The following is an 18024-nucleotide window of genomic DNA, read 5'->3' on the forward strand; positions in this document are numbered from 1 at the left end:
CATATGCAGGGGATTGAACCTGCAACGTGCCCCAACCGAGGATCAAACTGCAACCTTTTCGGTGTATGGGACAATGCTTCAACCAACTGAGCCACCCGGCCAGGGCATGTGTGCAGTATTTTTAATCACCAAGACCATAAATACAAACACTCTGCAAATTAAAAGTGGTATTATCACACGCCCTGGCCAGGTGGCTCAGTTGGCTGGACCATTCTCTTGTACATCAAAAGGTTGCAGGTTCAATTCCCCGTCAAGGCACATACCTAGGTAGGGGGTTCACTCCCTGGTTGGGGCATGTACAGGAGGCAACCAATTGATGTTTCTCTCTCTCGCTCTCCCTTGCTGTCTCTAAAATCAATAAACACATCCTCGGGTTGAGGATTAAAAAAAAGAGAATGACTACATCTTCTTCTTTAAAAATAAGTATCATCATACTTAAATCTAGTTCCTCAGACTAAAATTTCAATAAGTTCACCAAATGTTTGTTAAGCATACACTACGTGCAAACCAGTATCAAGTTCAGCAGAAAGCAGAATCTAAGTTCATTTGAAACCTCTTGCTGGTCCCACCTTGCATAGTAGGTCTTCCAATTGCAGGCAATAGAAATAAGCTGCAACAAGAGTTGGACACAAGAAAGTTTGAGGAAGACTTCAGCGGGTTCCCAGTAGAGCTGCGCTGGGCCATATTCTATCAAAAACTCCATCATTTCCACAATCTGTTCGTGAGTGTAGGAACACGCCTGTAAGGAGAGACATAATATTAAAGAACTCTACCATCTGCCTGCTACCTTCTCCAGCACTGCTCAATGGCCAATATTTTTAACAATAAAGCTAAGTAATAACAGCTTTCAAATTCCACAATCCTTCAGCCCACATGTGAAAAAATAAATATATGTTTATTATTTCATTTATAACTGGGCTCACAATACATTCTGTCCAAAGAGGTAACAGAATGTTCAATTTGTTAGCGCATATACAAATTTCACAGCTTAAGAAGAAAAAGAATCACCATGTAGAACAATGGGTTTCTTTTACTTGTGATTTTTAAAACCTGCAGATATTAATCTTCATCCCAAAACATTATCAAATCCAAAAATGAGAGAGAAGTGAAATTATAGATGCACCCTTTCAGATTAGAAATTTCACACAAGTGGAATATCGACTATTTTTCATAAATGACAGCCCTGTTACACACACTTCAATTCATGTTTTAGTTCTAGAAAAGCAGCAAAATCACTATTGGGAATAAAACGAATCCTTGAAATCCACCTGGAGCACCCATTTTCAGGTATTCTGCCTCTGCAAAGGACAAGTATAACCCAGAAATGTGCATCCTGCAATGATTCCACTGGTCTGAATATGAGCTTCAGGCCCACAATTGCTAGACTGTGTTAACGACAGTCCCCTTTAAGTCAAGGTCCTCTTACCTTGTATGGGGGTTGAGGATGGACAAGAATGCCGCCTTCAGTCCTCTGAAGTGACTGCTTCACTTGTTCCAACTTAATGGCCAGGTGAGCCTCAAAGTATTTGCGCAAGGCCATACAGGTATGTTTCCCAGTTTGGCGGCTAGCAAATATTTCATCATCGCTCAGAAGTGCTCCCTGATCTTCCAAATTTAGAATTTCCAAAGTACTGATCTATTAAGAAAGAAGCAAAAGAATGGGAGAAAAACAGGGAGAGGAAGGGGAGACAATAAATAGGAAGAGAAAAGTTAAAGGAGGAAAAAGATTTCAGTAAACTTTTATGTTCAACAAGACTGACAGATAACACAGTACATCTGTCTATACATGCTAAGAGTAGCCATATGAAAGCAAAACAGTAAAACCATATTGAAAATTACAGTCTCGCCCTGGCTGCTGTGGCTCAGTGGATTGAGTGCCAGCCTGGGAACCAAAGGGTCGCCAGCTGATTCCCAGTCAGGGCACATGCCTGGGTTGCAGGCCAGGCACCCAGTGCGGGGGTGTGCAAGAGGCAACCATACATTGATGTTTCTCTCCTTCTCTTTCTACCTCCCTCCCCCTCTCTCTAAAAAATAAGTAAAATCTTTTAAAAAAACAATAGTCTTCAATCCACTTAAAGACATACAGGCACAAAACCTACTGCTTTTAGAAAGATCAAGATTATCACAACCATTTCCCTTATACGATTACTAAATCCAAGTCATGTCTGTAATGGCACAGACTCCTCTAAATACTTAAGAGGAAGAGAAAATTATGACTGGGGCAGGGGGCAGGTGGAGATTTCATCTACAAAGAAAGAGCAAATCTCCTCCGGTAAGAAGCTTCTTCTCCTCAGTGCTGCTGCAGCCAAGCACACTTGGCTGAAGGGCAGCCAGAACAGTAGGACCCCAACTCCACGCAAAGAGAAGCCACTGAAGAACCTCACCAGGTTCACCAGTCGACGAAGTCCATCATAGCGGTCAAAGAGCTCCAACACAGCCCGGAAGGAGAAGCAGATTGAGAAAAACATGGTAGCATGGCAGCATCCTGAGGCATGAGAACATTCCATTAACCACAGAGTGTAATTCACCACATCAGACAGAACATTGTGGGGATGCATGCAAACCTGCAAAATATAAAAATAAAACAATTTTTAATTTTGGGGGGTAAAGAAACCTTTGAAAGGACAAAAAATTCAGCAGTGTCAATAGATACTTTTGCACAATACAATGATCATTCCTGGTCAAGTCATCCTGAGTTTAAAGCTTAAGTCACAATTTATAACAATCTATTCCAAACTTGAGAACCTACATTTAGACAGATATTTAAATTCAACCTATACCTACCACCAAACTTTGCAAAAATTTACATCCTTTAATGCTCATAATATTCTGTTACATAGGTATTTTGATTCCCTCTTAGCCGAGGGAATCAAAATACCTATGTAACAGAATAGGTGAGGAAGAGGCTCAAAGGTAAGGGACACTGACATCTACACCACCCTGATTCATTCACACACACTTTATGGGGCAGACAAGGATTTCTAAAGCACCGCCCAGGTGTGTGTGGTACTTTTTCTCTACCTTAGCCATAACTGCTTTTGTACATACACACACAAATTAGGTTACTATTCACAAAAGACTATATACCCTTGTATAATGTTGATCTCAAGTGGAAAAAAAGTTAAAATTAAAGCATTATCTTGTTATTAGTACATATGCAAAGATGAATAAAGACATAGCCCCAAAAGAATTTACCAACTTCACTCTATCAAAAAGGCTACAACACACAGAATATTAGAAAATTGCTTCAGGCATAGGAATCACAAGAGTCCCCTAGGGTGTCTGGGAACCCATTATTTTTCAAATGTACAATCCACTTACACTTTTTAAAAATCAGTAAGTAAAAAAGCCTAAACTAGAAAAACAAGAGAACCAGACTAGGAGCCTATGGGGCCCCAAGAGCAACTAAAATGATTTTATTATCTCTACTACAAACTATTTGTTAATACACACAAAACATCATGTTGTTTTTATAATAAATTGACTAAAAAAATGCAAAATATGACTTCATTGAGATACATCTGAAAAGAGCCTGAAGACTAATCTTAATGCAACAGAAATGGTAAAAATAAATAAAACTCCCAGACCCAATCCATCTTACCTCCCCCATTCCATAAAGTCAGGGAAAAAAGAACCTTTCCTAAACAATTTTACATTTTTAGAAAGTTTTGTAAAGACCAGACATTCAGGCTCCTTGCTTCTTTCATTAAAATTTACTCCAACTCTTCATTTTTTCTTGTCTGAAACTTGTTCTGTGATGTCAGACTGCGCCCTCACCCAATCCCACTTGCATACACCTGAACGAGCTGGACTTACTCTCTCCATGGCGTCCTGGTTGTAGGACAGGTAATACAAGCACATGGACACACCAGTTGCCGCCATAGAGGGACGAGGAATTTCCAGTAATTTCTGTACTCCACCATGTGCAACAAATTCCGTGGCAAACTTGTTATGGAGCAGGAGAGATGCTAGGTGCTAAACAAAGAAGACACGTTACCATGGAACAATCTAGCACAGCGATTTTCAACCAGTGTGCTACAAAAAATTTTAAAACATACAATACCTGACTATTTAGTCAGGGGCACTGATCTCTTTTTCCTTAAATTGTCAAATAGAAAAATGACAACCACTAACACAACAACAGCTGTCCAGTGTGAATGAATCGAAATTATACCTATTTTTGTCCGATTAGCAGAAAATGTATTTTTGATAGGCCACAGATTTTAGTAATTAGTTTATATGTGCCATGAGATAAAAAAGGTTGAAAAGCCGAAAATCACTGATTTAGAAAAATCACATGATCGAGTCACAAAATATTAAGCTGCTAAATATAAGGAATTCCCTGAAATAGAAAACCACTCCTTCATGAAAGAAAAACCAATAGTGCTTAAGGGAAACAAAAAATTTTTTTAAAATCTGATTCTAGAACATTCCCTTCTAATACAAAACATATTCAAGGTGAAAAACAAGAAATGAAAAATACTGCTGTATTTTAAAATATTAAGTAATAACATAATCCTACAACATTTTATTATTACATAGCTCCCTAAAGGATTTTGTTAATCTTTCCACTTTAATCCTTTTAACATAATCAGCTCTAAGTTCTAGCAAGCTTTAGTTCAGTCACTGATTCATCTAATAAAATCCGAAGCTTTGCTTTCATTTACATTGATCCTAAATATATCCCCCAAAGAACAATCTTCAGCAAATTATCAAACTACTAGGTTTTTAGAACTCATCAGAATGCACTTTAAATAGAAGTTTAAAGTTTATCTTTTAAGTTCTGCTGCTGTCCTATTCAATTCCCACTAGCCTTTCTGGAAGGACCCTATCTTCTGGGCAATTTTAAGGGCAGGCAGTACAGGCCAATGTGGAGGGTATTCAGGGGAGAGCTAGAGCTCCCCGTCCTGTTTCTCAGGCCAAGGTGTCTTCTGGGCGGTGATGCAGGCACAAGGTACAGACAAAACAACACAGATTTACATTACGTGACTTGATACCTGTGCAGATCTCGCCAAGATCAGTAGCAGAAATATGTACCCTGTTACAAGTCCTCCCCACGCCCACACTCAGACTAATCCTTGTAGTAATTCAAATCCCTGCCCTCTATACTCCTACTCTCTGTGTTACACAAACCTCTACCACACTTCAACCCAGTCCTTCCCCCAAAAAGCAGCTAAACCATGTATGGTTCCCCCCCAACACTTAGGCTGCTGCGTGGGGTTTTTCTCACCCCACTATCATAAAGTGGCAGCTGCAGTGCCAGGACAGGTAAGTGTGGAAACAGAGAACAAGCAGATTCAACTTTTATCGAGAACCTTAATTCTGTCTGGCTCAACACAGCCTACAACCTGGCTCATATGCTAGTTACTAGATTAACGCTATTAAAACTAAGTTAAAAATGCAGCACCTCCATGGCACTAGGTACATTTTAAGTGCCCACATGGACTAGCAGCCGCTGCATCAAACAGCACAGGTGCAGAACATTTCTATTATCACAGAAAGTTCTACTGGACGGCAAAGCATTGTAATATCAAGAAAGAAGTTATGATTTTAAAGACCCAGAAAGAGCATTATCTTTTTCAGAGGTCTTTTCTGGAAACTACTGTTTCTCAGAGAGAATAAACCACTCCTTCCTCTGTGCCCCACAATTTTTTTACAACTTCTGTAATATCAAAAAGAAAATATAAGTTTATAGGCCTCTCTTAACCAAACCATAAAGAACAGAGTCAATTTATTTATTTAATATCATAAACATCACAGGATGGTACTTTGTTCATTAGTTATATGTTGAGTGTAACTATATGACAGCCCTAATATTATTCATTCAGGTAATTACCATGACAGGCATGGACTTGATGGGCTAAACTTAACCTGCCTTCCCATAGTTAGCCCCTCTGCAACCTAGAAAATCACTCACCTTCACTGAATTTAGATCTACCACTATTATTTACTCATTGTCTCGTTTATATTTTGTTCACCCTAGATGATCTATCAACGTACAATACATAGTTTAAAAAAAAGTATTACTGGCTGCCAGAGGTAACATCTAAAAGGCAGCAGAAGATACTATACGCACAGTTTTCCATTCCTCTTCAGCAACAGTAACTGAGGCTGTTCCTCAGTCTAGATCCAATTTCTACCTTAACATGCAATCCTCTAAGACTGACCCCTAAATTTCTGGGGAGGCACTTGGTAAGCCTCATTTCTCCTATCTAAACAAGAGTTTTTCATTTGTTCCTATCTTGTCACATCTGACAAGAGGAAGCCCTGAGTAATAAACACCCAGAGATGCTATACACCAAAACACATAGGAACACCCATGTCCGTAAAATACTCAGTCACCAAATATTTTTAAGAACTGTACCTTGAGTGCCTCAAATGTAAGCAGGACATCATTAGTCTGTTTCAGGTCAATATAGAACATCATCAACTCCCGTGATCCAAGTTGCATGAATATGGGCAGTAACTGAAATGAAGACCAAAAACAAGTCTTAACGTTTGGCTTTATTTTCATCTATTTCCAATTCCATTATGAGGACAGAAGATTGAAGAAATAAAGTACTCTTCCCTACCTCCTTTATGAAGATAAACATACGAACACACTTTGATTGAACAGGCCTTATCAGAAGTGACCTGTGTAAGAGTTTGCCAGTTTGGGACAAAGACTTTTGTATTAGAGTAAAAACACATCAGTGTATAAAATGCTACCATAAAATATCACAGAAATAAACATAATAATCCCAAAGTGTGAAGAGCACTCTTCCCGATAAGCTTACCTCCTGATATTCTCCTAGAGGGGTCAAATACTGAAGGATAAGTCGCTGTTCAATAGCAGAAGTCATAGGATAAAGGGTGTAATTGGTGCCAATCACCCAGGGGGACATTTCTGACCAGCTGCTGTTAGACAGCTCAACAAACATGCGGTCTGGATCAGATGATGAGAAACCCAACTTCTGCTTGGCTTTCCTAAAGTTCTCTCTGTCGCCCTGTTTTGCTGACTTGTTCTTCCTCAAGCCTCCTTCCTCAGGTTTTGTTGCTGAGTTCACTCTGCTACTGGTCTTGTGCCCTGAATCAAGGTGAAAGGAGATCTCCATGTCTCCAGAGGCTTCCTCCTGCACGCCGTCCACTACATCTACAGCCATGTCACCATAGTCCATATCCACAGCTTCCTCATCCAGGGGCAAAAGGGGTTCCGAGGAGAGCTTTCGTGGGCTGGGACGCTTGCTTTCTTGCCGCAAAGCCACTTCCTGAAGCTGTAGCTCCCGCAGTCTTCGAAGTACTATTGCTACCTACCAACAAATATTGAAATAAAAGGGGTTGTCTCTTCTGCATCTTAATTTAAATGATTATTAATAAATAATTTTTATTCCCACTTACAGAAAACTAGATATCCATTCAGTTATTCCAATGTCTGGTAACAGTAAAGACTTAACAAATATGTTGACTTGATTCCTACAGCTTGATGAAATAAGCAATAGCTAAATTTTGTCTCATTCCCCATAAAATTTCCCAGAGAACCCAAACCAGAAAACGTGCACATGAATCATTCACAACTGATCTCTCAGGATCAAGCTGGACTGGATGGACCATCACAGCTAAAGAGGAAGACACTAAATATATTCACAATTTTTAAAAAAGCATCTTTAAAAATCAAACATGAGGTTTCTCAAACTTGTACTAGTTATGTTATATTCTGTCAGATATTGTCATCTACATTATACATAACTACTTAATCTGTTTTACAAGTTCACCATTTATTTTTTAATTTTCTTTTAAGTATTTATTTGGGGGGCCAACCCTAAAATGTGGTATTGTGCTTAGTTTTAAAAAGAGAGAGGGATTTTATCAGCAATTTACTCTGCCCGAAGAAAAAAGAATGATAGGTGACTATGTAATAAGCATAATAAAATGCTCACAGTTTCAATGGTGTGTATACAGCTGTTCACTGTAAAATTCTTTCAATCAGTCAACTTTGTTCTACGTTTTAAAATTTCATTGTCCAAATGTTGGGGAGGGGAAAAAAATGGTACTATTCTTTATCTGGTATAAATTATCATGATCCTTGACAAGATGAAAAATAGCATTTTCAAGTTACCAAAGAAGTAAAATTAAAGCTCTTACGAAAAGTTAGCTTGAAATGTTGGAATAACAGGTAGACTCCAGTACAATGTAATAAATAAGATCTATCTATTCAAGTTCAGGTAGCAAGAAGAAACTTGTGATTATTCTCCCATCTTATGCAAAAATTCATTTTTTTAAAAGCCAGTGCTCAAACCCACTGAGCCACACCAGCCAGGGCTAAAACTCACGTTAACATAGTCCTTACCAACTGTGAATTCTCATCCCTGTAGTTGGCAGCAATATCCTGATTTTCCATAGCGCCTCCTAACAGTCCAGTAGAGTATGTCCGCAATGGCTGGTCAGCCTCTCGGGCCCATTTGAAAAGATTTTCAACAATTCCTTCCTATAGGAAAGGTAATGAAATAGTATCAATACAATTTAGGGAAAAACCCCATTTTCACGATTAAAGATAGAAGCAAAGATTTCAGTCTTATGAAAAAAATTTTAATGAAGTATGTTACTGTTGGTTACTGTTTTACATTTAAAATGTAAAAACGCCAAAAAAAAGTGTCTAGTAGTATATAGTTTAGTTAAGTATCTGTGCATCTGTGAAATACAATCCTATTTAATCATTAAAACTCAAGGGGAGAGGAGGGGCGGGGGAGAGAGAAACAGCAATTTGTTGTTCCACTTATTTAATTCATTCACTGGTTGATTTGATTGTATGTGCCCTGACCAAGGATGCAACCTACAACCTTGGTGGGTCAAGACAACTCTCTAACCAACTGAGCTACTGGCCAGGGCCAACAATATTTTCTTTTAAACTTTGTGCATTTTATATTTTTAAAAAAAAATTTATTTATTTTTAGACAGAGGGGAAGGGAAGGAAAAGGAGAGAGAGAAACATCGGTGTGTGAGAGAAACACCGGTCAGCTGCCTGTCACACGCCCCCGACAGGGGTTCTGGCCCACAACCCAGGCATGTGCCGACCAGGAATGGAACCAGCAACCTTTTGGTTTGTGGGACAACGCCCAACCCACTAAGCCAGTCAGGAGCTCTCTCCTAGGGTCATGGAACCATTCTCCTATATATTTCCAAACATATTAATTTTTTTTTTAAATTAACACTGAAAAATACACTTTAAGAAATTTTGTTTTAAAATAAATATTAACATGGAACTATATTAAATATCAGTGTCTTTTATTGTTCCTGCTTTCTTTTTATATTTTATTGATTATGCTATTACAGTTGTCCCATTTCCCCCCCTTTATTCCCCTCCACCATGCACACCCCCTCCCACCCGCAATCCGCCTTTTTAGTCCATGTCCATGGGTCATATATATATAAGTTCTCTGGCTTCAACATTTCCCATACTATTCTTAACCTTCCCCTGTCTATCTTCTACCTACCATTTATGCTACTTATTCTCTGTACCTCCCCCCCCCACCGCCCCACTGCCCTGTTGAGAACCCTCCATGTGATCTCCATTTCTGTGGTTCTGTTCCTGTTCTGGTTGTTTGTTTAGTTTGCTTTTGTTTTAGGTGTGGTTATTAATAACTGTGAGTTTGTCATTTTACTGTTCATATTTATCTTTGTTTCCTTAATAAGTCCTTCTAACATTTCATAGAGTAAGGGCTTGATGGTGATGAACTCCTTTAGCTTTCCCTTATCTGAGAAGCACTTTATCTGCCCTTCCACTCTAAGTGATAGCTTTGCTGGATACAAGTAATCTTGGATGTAGGTCCTTGCCTTTCATGACTTGGAATACTTCTTGCCAGCCCCTTCTTGCCAGTAAGGTCTCTTTTGAGAAATCAGCTGACACTCTTATGGGAACTCCTTTATAGGTACTGTGTCCTTTTCTCTTGCTGCTTCTAAGATTCTCTCCTTATCTTTCATCTTATGTAGTGTAATTATGATGTGCCTTGGTATGTTCCTCCTTGGGTCCAGCTTCTTTGGGACTCTCTGAGCTTCCTGGACTTCCTGGAAGTCTATTTCCTTTGCCAGATTAGGGAAGTTCTCCTTCATTATTTGTTCAAATAAGCTTTCAATTTGTTGCTCTTCCTCTTATCCTTCTGGCACCCCTATAATTCGGATGTTGGAACGTTTCAAGATGTCCTGGAGGTTCCTAAGCCTCTCCTCATTTTTCTGAATTCTTGTTGCTTCATTCTTTTCTGGTTGGGTGTTTCTTCCTTCCTTCTGGTCCACACCGTTGATTGAGTCCCAGTTTCCTTCGCATCACTATTGGTTCCCTGTACATTTTCCTTTATTTCTCTTAGCATAGCCTTCATTTTTTCATCTAGTTTGTGACCAAATTCAACCAATTCTGTGAGCTTCCTGATTACCAGTGTTTTGAACTGTGCATCTCATAGGTTGGTTATCTCTTAGTTGCTTAGTTGTATTTTTTCTGGAGCTTTTATGTGTTCTTTCATTTGGGTCATTTTTTTTTTGACTAGGCGCCCTGTTACGTAGTAAGGGGCGGAGCTTTGGGTGTTCACCAGGGCGGGGCAACCCACGTGGCTGAGCTTGTGACACTGTATGTGGGGGAGGGGCCGAGAGGGAGCAATGGCGCTTGCTCTGCTCTCTGCTGGATTTCAGTCACTCCTTCGGCTACCCAGAAGCAAATTGGGCCCTTCTGGTGCTGCTTCCCATGTGGGTGGGCTTGTGTACGTTGTAGGACCCTGTGGGTCTCTCCAACGAACTCTCCTGTGAGGCTGGTTGTTTATCCTGCTCGGGCCTCAACCCCCACAGGTGTTTTCAATCAGTGGTTTGAGGCTTTATTTCCCCCACGCTGGGGCCCCCGGGCTGCACGATGTGTCTCGCTCCCAGTTGTTACTCCCGGTTTATCCGCACGCAAATGAGGGACCATCCGCTCCCAGCCTCCACGCTGCGAGTCCTCTCCGCCCTGCCGCCCGTCTCCGCCCCTCCTACGGTCTGTATAAGTGTTTCTTCTTTATTTCCTTGGCGGTCAGACTTCCATACAGTTTGATTTTCTGTCAGTTCTGGTTGTTTTTTGTTTTTAAATTGTTGTTGTCCTTCTTTGGTTGTGTGAGGAGGCACAGTGTGTCTACCTACGCCTCCATCTTGGCCGGAAGTTGTTCCTGCTTTCTAAACACTGTGAAAAATACTAACTCCAACTAGCCCCTTCCATCTACAAATGACCCAGAAATTTTGTCTCCCTCTTACCGTCCAAAATTGTTTATATTGGTCAGTATTTCTAAATGTACAGAAGTGTTCTGAAGACAGTTTCTACTATTAGCTGGCCTCTATTACTGCTGTGGTGAAGTCTGCTCTGTTCGATTATTTGCAGGAGTCTTTTTCACTCTGGTCGCATTTAAGATCTCATTGTCTTTGGTATTCTTCATTGGGCTTCCTAAATCTGAGCGGTCGTGTCTTTCATTTATTTGTAAAATCTTAGCCTCATCTCTGTGAATATTGCTTTTCACTTACTATTCTAGTCTCTCCTCCTGAAACTCCTTTTAGTTACATTTTGAACTTTCTAATTCTAGTCTCCATATCTCAACTTCTTTCATATTTTTCAACTCTTATTTCTAGAAACCTCATTATTGGTTATCCTATTACATCTTCTAGTTATTAATTCTCTTCTGCTGTGTCTAAACATCCCTCTAACTCATCAATTAAGTTTTTAAATTCAGTAACTGTAATTTGTATTTCCAGTAGTTCTTTGGTTTATTTTCCAAATGGGCATTTTTCCCCATAGTCTTGAACTTGTTTTTAGAGTTCTAATTCCTTAGTTTACACCCAATAATTTTTAACCATTTTTATTTTGGGTACAATTCAGTGAGATTAAGTACATTCACAATGTGTAACAATCACATCTACTTCCAGAATGTCTTCATTATCTCAAACAGAAACTCTGTACCCCACTTTCAATAATGGATAGAACTAAACAGAAGATCAATAAGGAAACACAGGAGCTGAGCAACATCATAAGCCAATTAGATATAACAGAGCTAGAGAACACTCAACCCAACAAGAATGGAATACACATCCTTCTAAAGCACACAGGGAGCATTTTTCCAGGATAGACCATATGTTAGGCCATAAAACAAGTGTTAATAAATTTTGAAAGACTAAACTGTTACAAAGAAACTTCTCCAAATACAATGGAATGACATGGGAAATCAACAACCCAAGGAAAACTGGAAAATTCATATGTGGAAACTAAATAACACTCTCTTTCTATTTTTTTTAATTATCTATCCTCATCTGAGGACAGAAGGGGAGAGGGAGGGAGAGAAACATCAATTGGTTGCCTCTCGCATGCGCCCCAAATGGGGACCAAACCCGCAACCTAGGCATGTGCCCTGACTGGGAGTCAAAGTAGAGACCTTTCAGTTTACAGGACAATGCTTCAACCAAGCCACACTGGCCAGGGCTAAACACTCTTAAAACAACCAATGGGGCAACTTCCTCAGCTTGCTCCGCAGACCGGAGAATTTCGCCCGGGGTTCGCAAACCCCAATAAAGCTCTGTACTGCCTTAAAAACAAAACAAAACAAAACAAAAAAACAATGGGTCAAAGAAGAAATCATGAAAAAAAATGGAAACTACCTTGAGATGAATGAAAACAAAAAACACAACATGCTAACATTTATGGAATACAGCTAAGAGGGAAATTTACGGCTGCAAATATATAGACTTAAGAAAGACCTCAAATCAATAACCTAACTGTATACTTTCAGAAACTAAAAAATGAGTAAACAAAACCCAAAGCTAGCAGAAATAAAGAAATAATAAAGTTTAGAGTTAAGATAAACAAAATAGTGAATAAAAAATGTAGAAAATTGCCCTGGCTGGTGTGGCTCAGTGGATTAAGTACTGGCCTGCAGACCAAAGAGTCGCTGGTTTGATTCCCAGTCAGGGCACATGCCTGGGTTGCAGGCCAGGTCCCCAGTAGGGGGCACATAAGAGGTGACCACACCTTGACATTTTTCTCCCTCTCTTTCTCCCTCCATTCCCCTCCGTCTAAAAACAAATATATATATCTTTAAAAACAAAAATGTAGAAAATTAATGAAACCGAAAGTTTCTTTGAAAAGACCCATAAAATTGACAAACCTTTAATTAGACTGATGAAAAAAAAGACAAATTACTATAATCAAAAACGAAAGATGAGACATTACTACCAGTTTTACAGAAATAAAAATAAACACTTATGGACTCACTTTAAAATATTTTTTACAGAAACATAAATTTTTTTGGTGTCCTTCAATGGTAGCTAATTGAAGATTTTAATATACAATACCGCAAATTATAGCATTAATTACAATGTTATTCTCTGAAATACTTTATGTGGCACCCAAGCAGCAAGTACTTATTAAAAGAGTTATTTTTAAATTTTTCTTACTATCTTTTTGATTTTTTCCATTTCTTTAACATATTTTACTATTGTGGTAAGAAAAAACTCTAAATTATTGTAAAAAAGACAAATCAACATATCACTCAATTAAAAAATAAAATGACGACTTTTTAGTAAGCACCTTTTCTTGAAAAACAACAGCAGTCTCCAGGCCTGGCATGATGTCCAGCAGAAGCCTGCAAGCCGCAGTGTTTAAGGGGGGCTCTCGGCTTGTCATCACATACGCGTTCACCAGCTATGAAGAAAAGAAGAAATACTTTTTGTCTAAAACTCAATCCTGTCAAATTACAAAAGTCTAATAAATCCTTCATACATTCTCATTGTTTGCCTAAGAGGTATTAAAGAAGACCGTACCTAACAATTACTAATTAAACCTTTAATTATTATAAATAGTTATGATCCTGCTGAGCCATGATAACATCACATGCAGCTTTAAAGTCAAATTCTCCCAACACAGCAACCGTAGAATTTAAAGTTCAAAGGGTACCACAAAGAAATTAACCCTCCATGTTCATATACATTTTTTTCAGAAAGACAAAGCAAGGAAAGATAAGCCCCTACCAGAAAAACTGAATTTTATATTTTATATAAATAAATGTACTAATAAAACTTTTCTTCAGGTACTCATTAGATATTTACTGAATCTCTACTACTAAGTGGCATTATATTCTGTGCTGGGTATATAACAACATATAAGACAGTCCCACTATCAAAGGGTTCATAATCCAACAAAGGTGACAGCTGGTGAAATAAATATCATGAGTACAGGATGCTAGAGAAGCCTGCAGGAGGCCACACAATCCCTGCAGAGGACTCACAGGAGGCTTTAGAGAGGAAAGGATTCCAAGCCAGAACATAAGGGGCAAGTAGAAGTAGCTAAGTGGCAGTGGGGAGAAGAAAAGGTCCAAAGGGCAAGAACTAAAAATTGGGAGAACAGCCTTAGCTGGTGTGTGTGGCTCAATGGATTGAGTGCCAGCCTGCCAACCGAAAGGTCAGTGGTTTGAGTCCCAGTCAGGGCACATTCCTGGGTGGTGGGCTGTGAGGGCGCAGGAGAGGCAACTGATGAATGTTTCTCTCACACATCAATGTTTCTCTCCCTCCCATTACCTCTCTCTAGAAATGAATAGGTAAAATCTTAAAAAATAAAAATTAATAGAACAAAAGCCAGAGTCACATTGGTTATATATACCAAACTAAAAAATTTAAGATTTATCTTCAGGGCAACAGAAAACCACTAGTGGATTTTAAGCAAGAGGGTGCCATGATAACTTCTTGCATTTTAGAAATATTTCTGGGCTGTGAAGTGAAGAATGGTTTGAGGCAGGACAAACAAGAGAAACCAGTTAAGAGGCTGTGAAGTAACCAAGTAAGAGATGGTGTGTCTAACCCTTGGGCTGGCAGCAGGGCAGAAAGAATTGGAAAGATCTGTGGAAGTTAAGGGGGAGGAACAGTAAGACTATTGAATGAGGGAGTTAGGAGGAATAAAGGGTGACTTCTAGCAGGCTAGACAAGGCAGCATTACTGAGCTGGAGAACAAGAGAAACAGAGTGTGGAGCAAACAATTAGACACATGGAATTCAAGGTGCCTGCGGGGAACCCCCAGATGGGAATGTCTAGAAAGCAGCTGGAAGTGATCTGAAGCTGAGAGACACACTGGTGATAGAGAAATAAATTGGGAAGAAAATGCAATACAGATGATGATAACAGCTAATATTTACTGAGCCCTCGTGAACCAAGTTCTGTGCTAAGCACTTTTCATGCTTAATTTTATTCAAGGATTACAAAAACATTTTAAGGTAAGAACTATCATCCTCTATCTTACAGATTAGAAGAATAAAGTTTGGAGAGCTTAAGTTGCCTAAAGATCAAACTGTCAGTGAATGGTGGAGCTGATTTAAACTCAAAACATGGATTCCTCCCCACCCCCGCCAACCTGCCAGAGCTCATGCTCTCAAGCATTATGCCATTCTGCCTCCAAAAACAGCCACAAGCTACTGAACAATTACTACGTTTAGGAGATGTGAGTGAGGGGTGTGTGTGTATTCCCCCTCCCCTCATTTAGTGCTCACTAGCACTGAGCTGGGGAAGGCACCTTTCTCTCCCTCCACATTCCCAACTCACACACTGCAGCGTCAGTGCAGAATTACTCTATAGACATCACCCTGGTTTTTCTACTGAGGAACCTCAGAGGACTCCTATATTCCCAAACTCAACATCATCTTGCCCAAAGATGAGCACAGATGCCTTCGGAGTCCTCAGCAATAGTCGAGTGAAAAAAGTACACACCTTGAGAAAATACCTTGGACTTTGATAAGAAGTAAGTCCATGATTACTCTTATTTCACTGAACCAATACCAAATTAAAAAATCTACCCACTCTATTTCCACCTTTGTCAAGGACTCAGGAGAAAGCAAACTATTTACAAAAAACAATAAGGGACAGCATTTGCTGATGAAAATCTGGAGAAAAGTAAGAAGCAAACCTACTGCATTCATGAAATCATCATTCTTGAAGAGTATTCTCAGCAAGTGGCCCAGCATACACTCTGGATCAGCTCGACCTACCAGAAGAAGAGGGGGGCACAAACAAAAGAATGAGTAAGTCATCCCAGCCAAGCAACTTAGACCTCTATGAAAGCAGCCAGGTTGTTACAAATACTACTAAAATACCACTAAAACACCAGCAAAAAGAAATATAAACAAGGACGATGTTCTTTTGATAAATTAGATTTCTTAAGAAACATTCTTTAAAATTAGAAGTGACAATGTAACAACTTTTTGAGACACTGCTCTCTCACCTTCCAATCTCCCAGGATACTGCCTATATAACAATGCTGAATTAAATAAATGAGCACTACACCCAGACCAGCATTGTAAAATGTATACAAGGTCTACAAATGTATACAAAAGAATCAGGGACCTAAAACAGAAAATCCCTGACTTCCCAGCCTCAGAAAGGCAGGAAGCACAACTTGTTTTGATGGGTGGCTTAGAAAAGACAGACTCCAGGTCCAAACCCCCTTGCAACTACAATGCCAACAGTAGCAGACTTGCACTGACATCCCAGGCTGGGGGTGCGTGGGGGCGGGGCAGGGGGGGCCGGGTGGATCCCACTAAGCAATCAACTCCAAAGATACAGTAACCTTGGTGTTAATGTCCAAGCTCCTGGAGAAAGAGAAGAGACCAGGGACCTAGGATCTACTTAACACACAGCCTAAAGGTTAAAGAGTAAGTTAACAGTTGAGAGAATTATTGGCTTGTTTTTAAAACAGATATCATGTATTTTATTTAATTTTCATTTCAAAACAGAGTGAAAAATTTAGTCAAAGGATAAAGGAAAGATGTAAGCTGCTGATGTGAAGTTTTTCTCAATCTGTAATTATATCCCTAAGTAATTCATAGAAAGAAAAGTTAGAGAACAGTATCATAAAAACAAATGAGGACCTAAGATTACCAACTTTCTATGTTTAGAAATAATGAAACTAAGGCCTTTCCATTTATTAATAGAAATAATACCTAATGACAAATATTGCTTAACATAAGAGGTAGGGAGGAAAAAAATAGTCTTTAAATTTCTCCTGAAAGAAGGCACCCTTCTGTCTCTCTCTCCTCCTTCATTACCATTTCGCCCTTTCTAAGGCAATGTCACTGAGCACGATCATCTCTCAGTTATTTTCATAATGCCATACATCAATTAAAATTCTTATTTCACATTCACCATCGTACTTCTTTATGCTCTGATTGCCTTACTGAAAATGTGGATTAGCTCTGGCTGGTGTGGCTCACTGGATTGAGTGCCAGCCTGCAAACCAAAAGATTGCCGGTTCAATCCCCAGTCAGGGCACATGCCTGGGTTGTGGGCCAGGTCCCCAGTGGAGGACGTGCAAGAGGCAACCAATTGATGTATCTCTAGCATGTCGATGTTTCTCTCCCTCTCGTTCTCCCTCCCTTCCCCTCTCTCTAAAAACAAGTAAATAAAATCTTTTTTAAAAAAGTGGGTTAAATAGGTGAAGTCCTCTGAAGTCACAAGTGGGGATGTCTAGGGCATCCGATAACATCACATAAACAACTGGATACTCAATCTGCAATGCGTAACTTACATTTGAGAACAAATGTCTAAGAAAGAGAAATTAACCCTGGAGCGTTCAGGTGGATATACAATGTTCTTATTTTTTTCAAAGAACTGCTCAGGCGTTTGAGCAAGTTACATGCAGTGTGAGCCTGGACATGACTTAAGCTTTACCTACTGGGAACCCACCTTGGATAGAACATGCAATGGCAGTCTCAAGTTCCATACAGTTTCGTATTATAGCAAATTCCATGCCAAAAGCGGGCTGGGTTGCCATGACTCTAATTGAATCGGCCCCAAATAAAACCAGATTAACATGAAATGGCACACTTCAGCTGCCAAGACACTAAAGCAGACATCGAGGAGCCTGGTTATTATTCAAGGCTCCAAGTATATATCAGCATCATAACTAAAAGCAAGACACTGAATGCATTCTGAACTACGTTTCCCCAGTAATAGTTATCATTGTTAGAAAGATGAAGGCACACCACCTTTCAGTGTGAAAGTCAAAAGAGA

The 18024-nt window shown here is 39.4% G+C and overlaps 1 protein-coding gene across 2 annotated transcripts in view; it reads right to left on the reverse strand.

Annotated features, from left to right (window-relative positions):
• Window positions 1–18024, reverse strand: part of DCAF1 (DDB1 and CUL4 associated factor 1) — a 53026-nt gene that overhangs the window by 23362 nt on the left and 11640 nt on the right. For both annotated transcript variants that reach the window (XM_024565689.3, XM_024565690.4), the window contains exons 4-12: window positions 15927–16000; window positions 13562–13675; window positions 8327–8464; window positions 6777–7289; window positions 6365–6466; window positions 3817–3975; window positions 2385–2564; window positions 1427–1636; window positions 570–739 (exon numbers count right to left, since the gene is read on the reverse strand). In XM_024565689.3, coding sequence (XP_024421457.2) covers window positions 570–739; window positions 1427–1636; window positions 2385–2564; window positions 3817–3975; window positions 6365–6466; window positions 6777–7289; window positions 8327–8464; window positions 13562–13675; window positions 15927–16000 — 1660 coding nt within the window. The remainder of the gene's footprint in view (window positions 1–569; window positions 740–1426; window positions 1637–2384; window positions 2565–3816; window positions 3976–6364; window positions 6467–6776; window positions 7290–8326; window positions 8465–13561; window positions 13676–15926; window positions 16001–18024) is intronic.

Source organism: Desmodus rotundus, unplaced genomic scaffold (genome assembly GCF_022682495.2).
Source record: "Desmodus rotundus isolate HL8 unplaced genomic scaffold, HLdesRot8A.1 manual_scaffold_100, whole genome shotgun sequence".
Taxonomy (NCBI): Eukaryota; Metazoa; Chordata; class Mammalia; order Chiroptera; family Phyllostomidae; genus Desmodus; species Desmodus rotundus.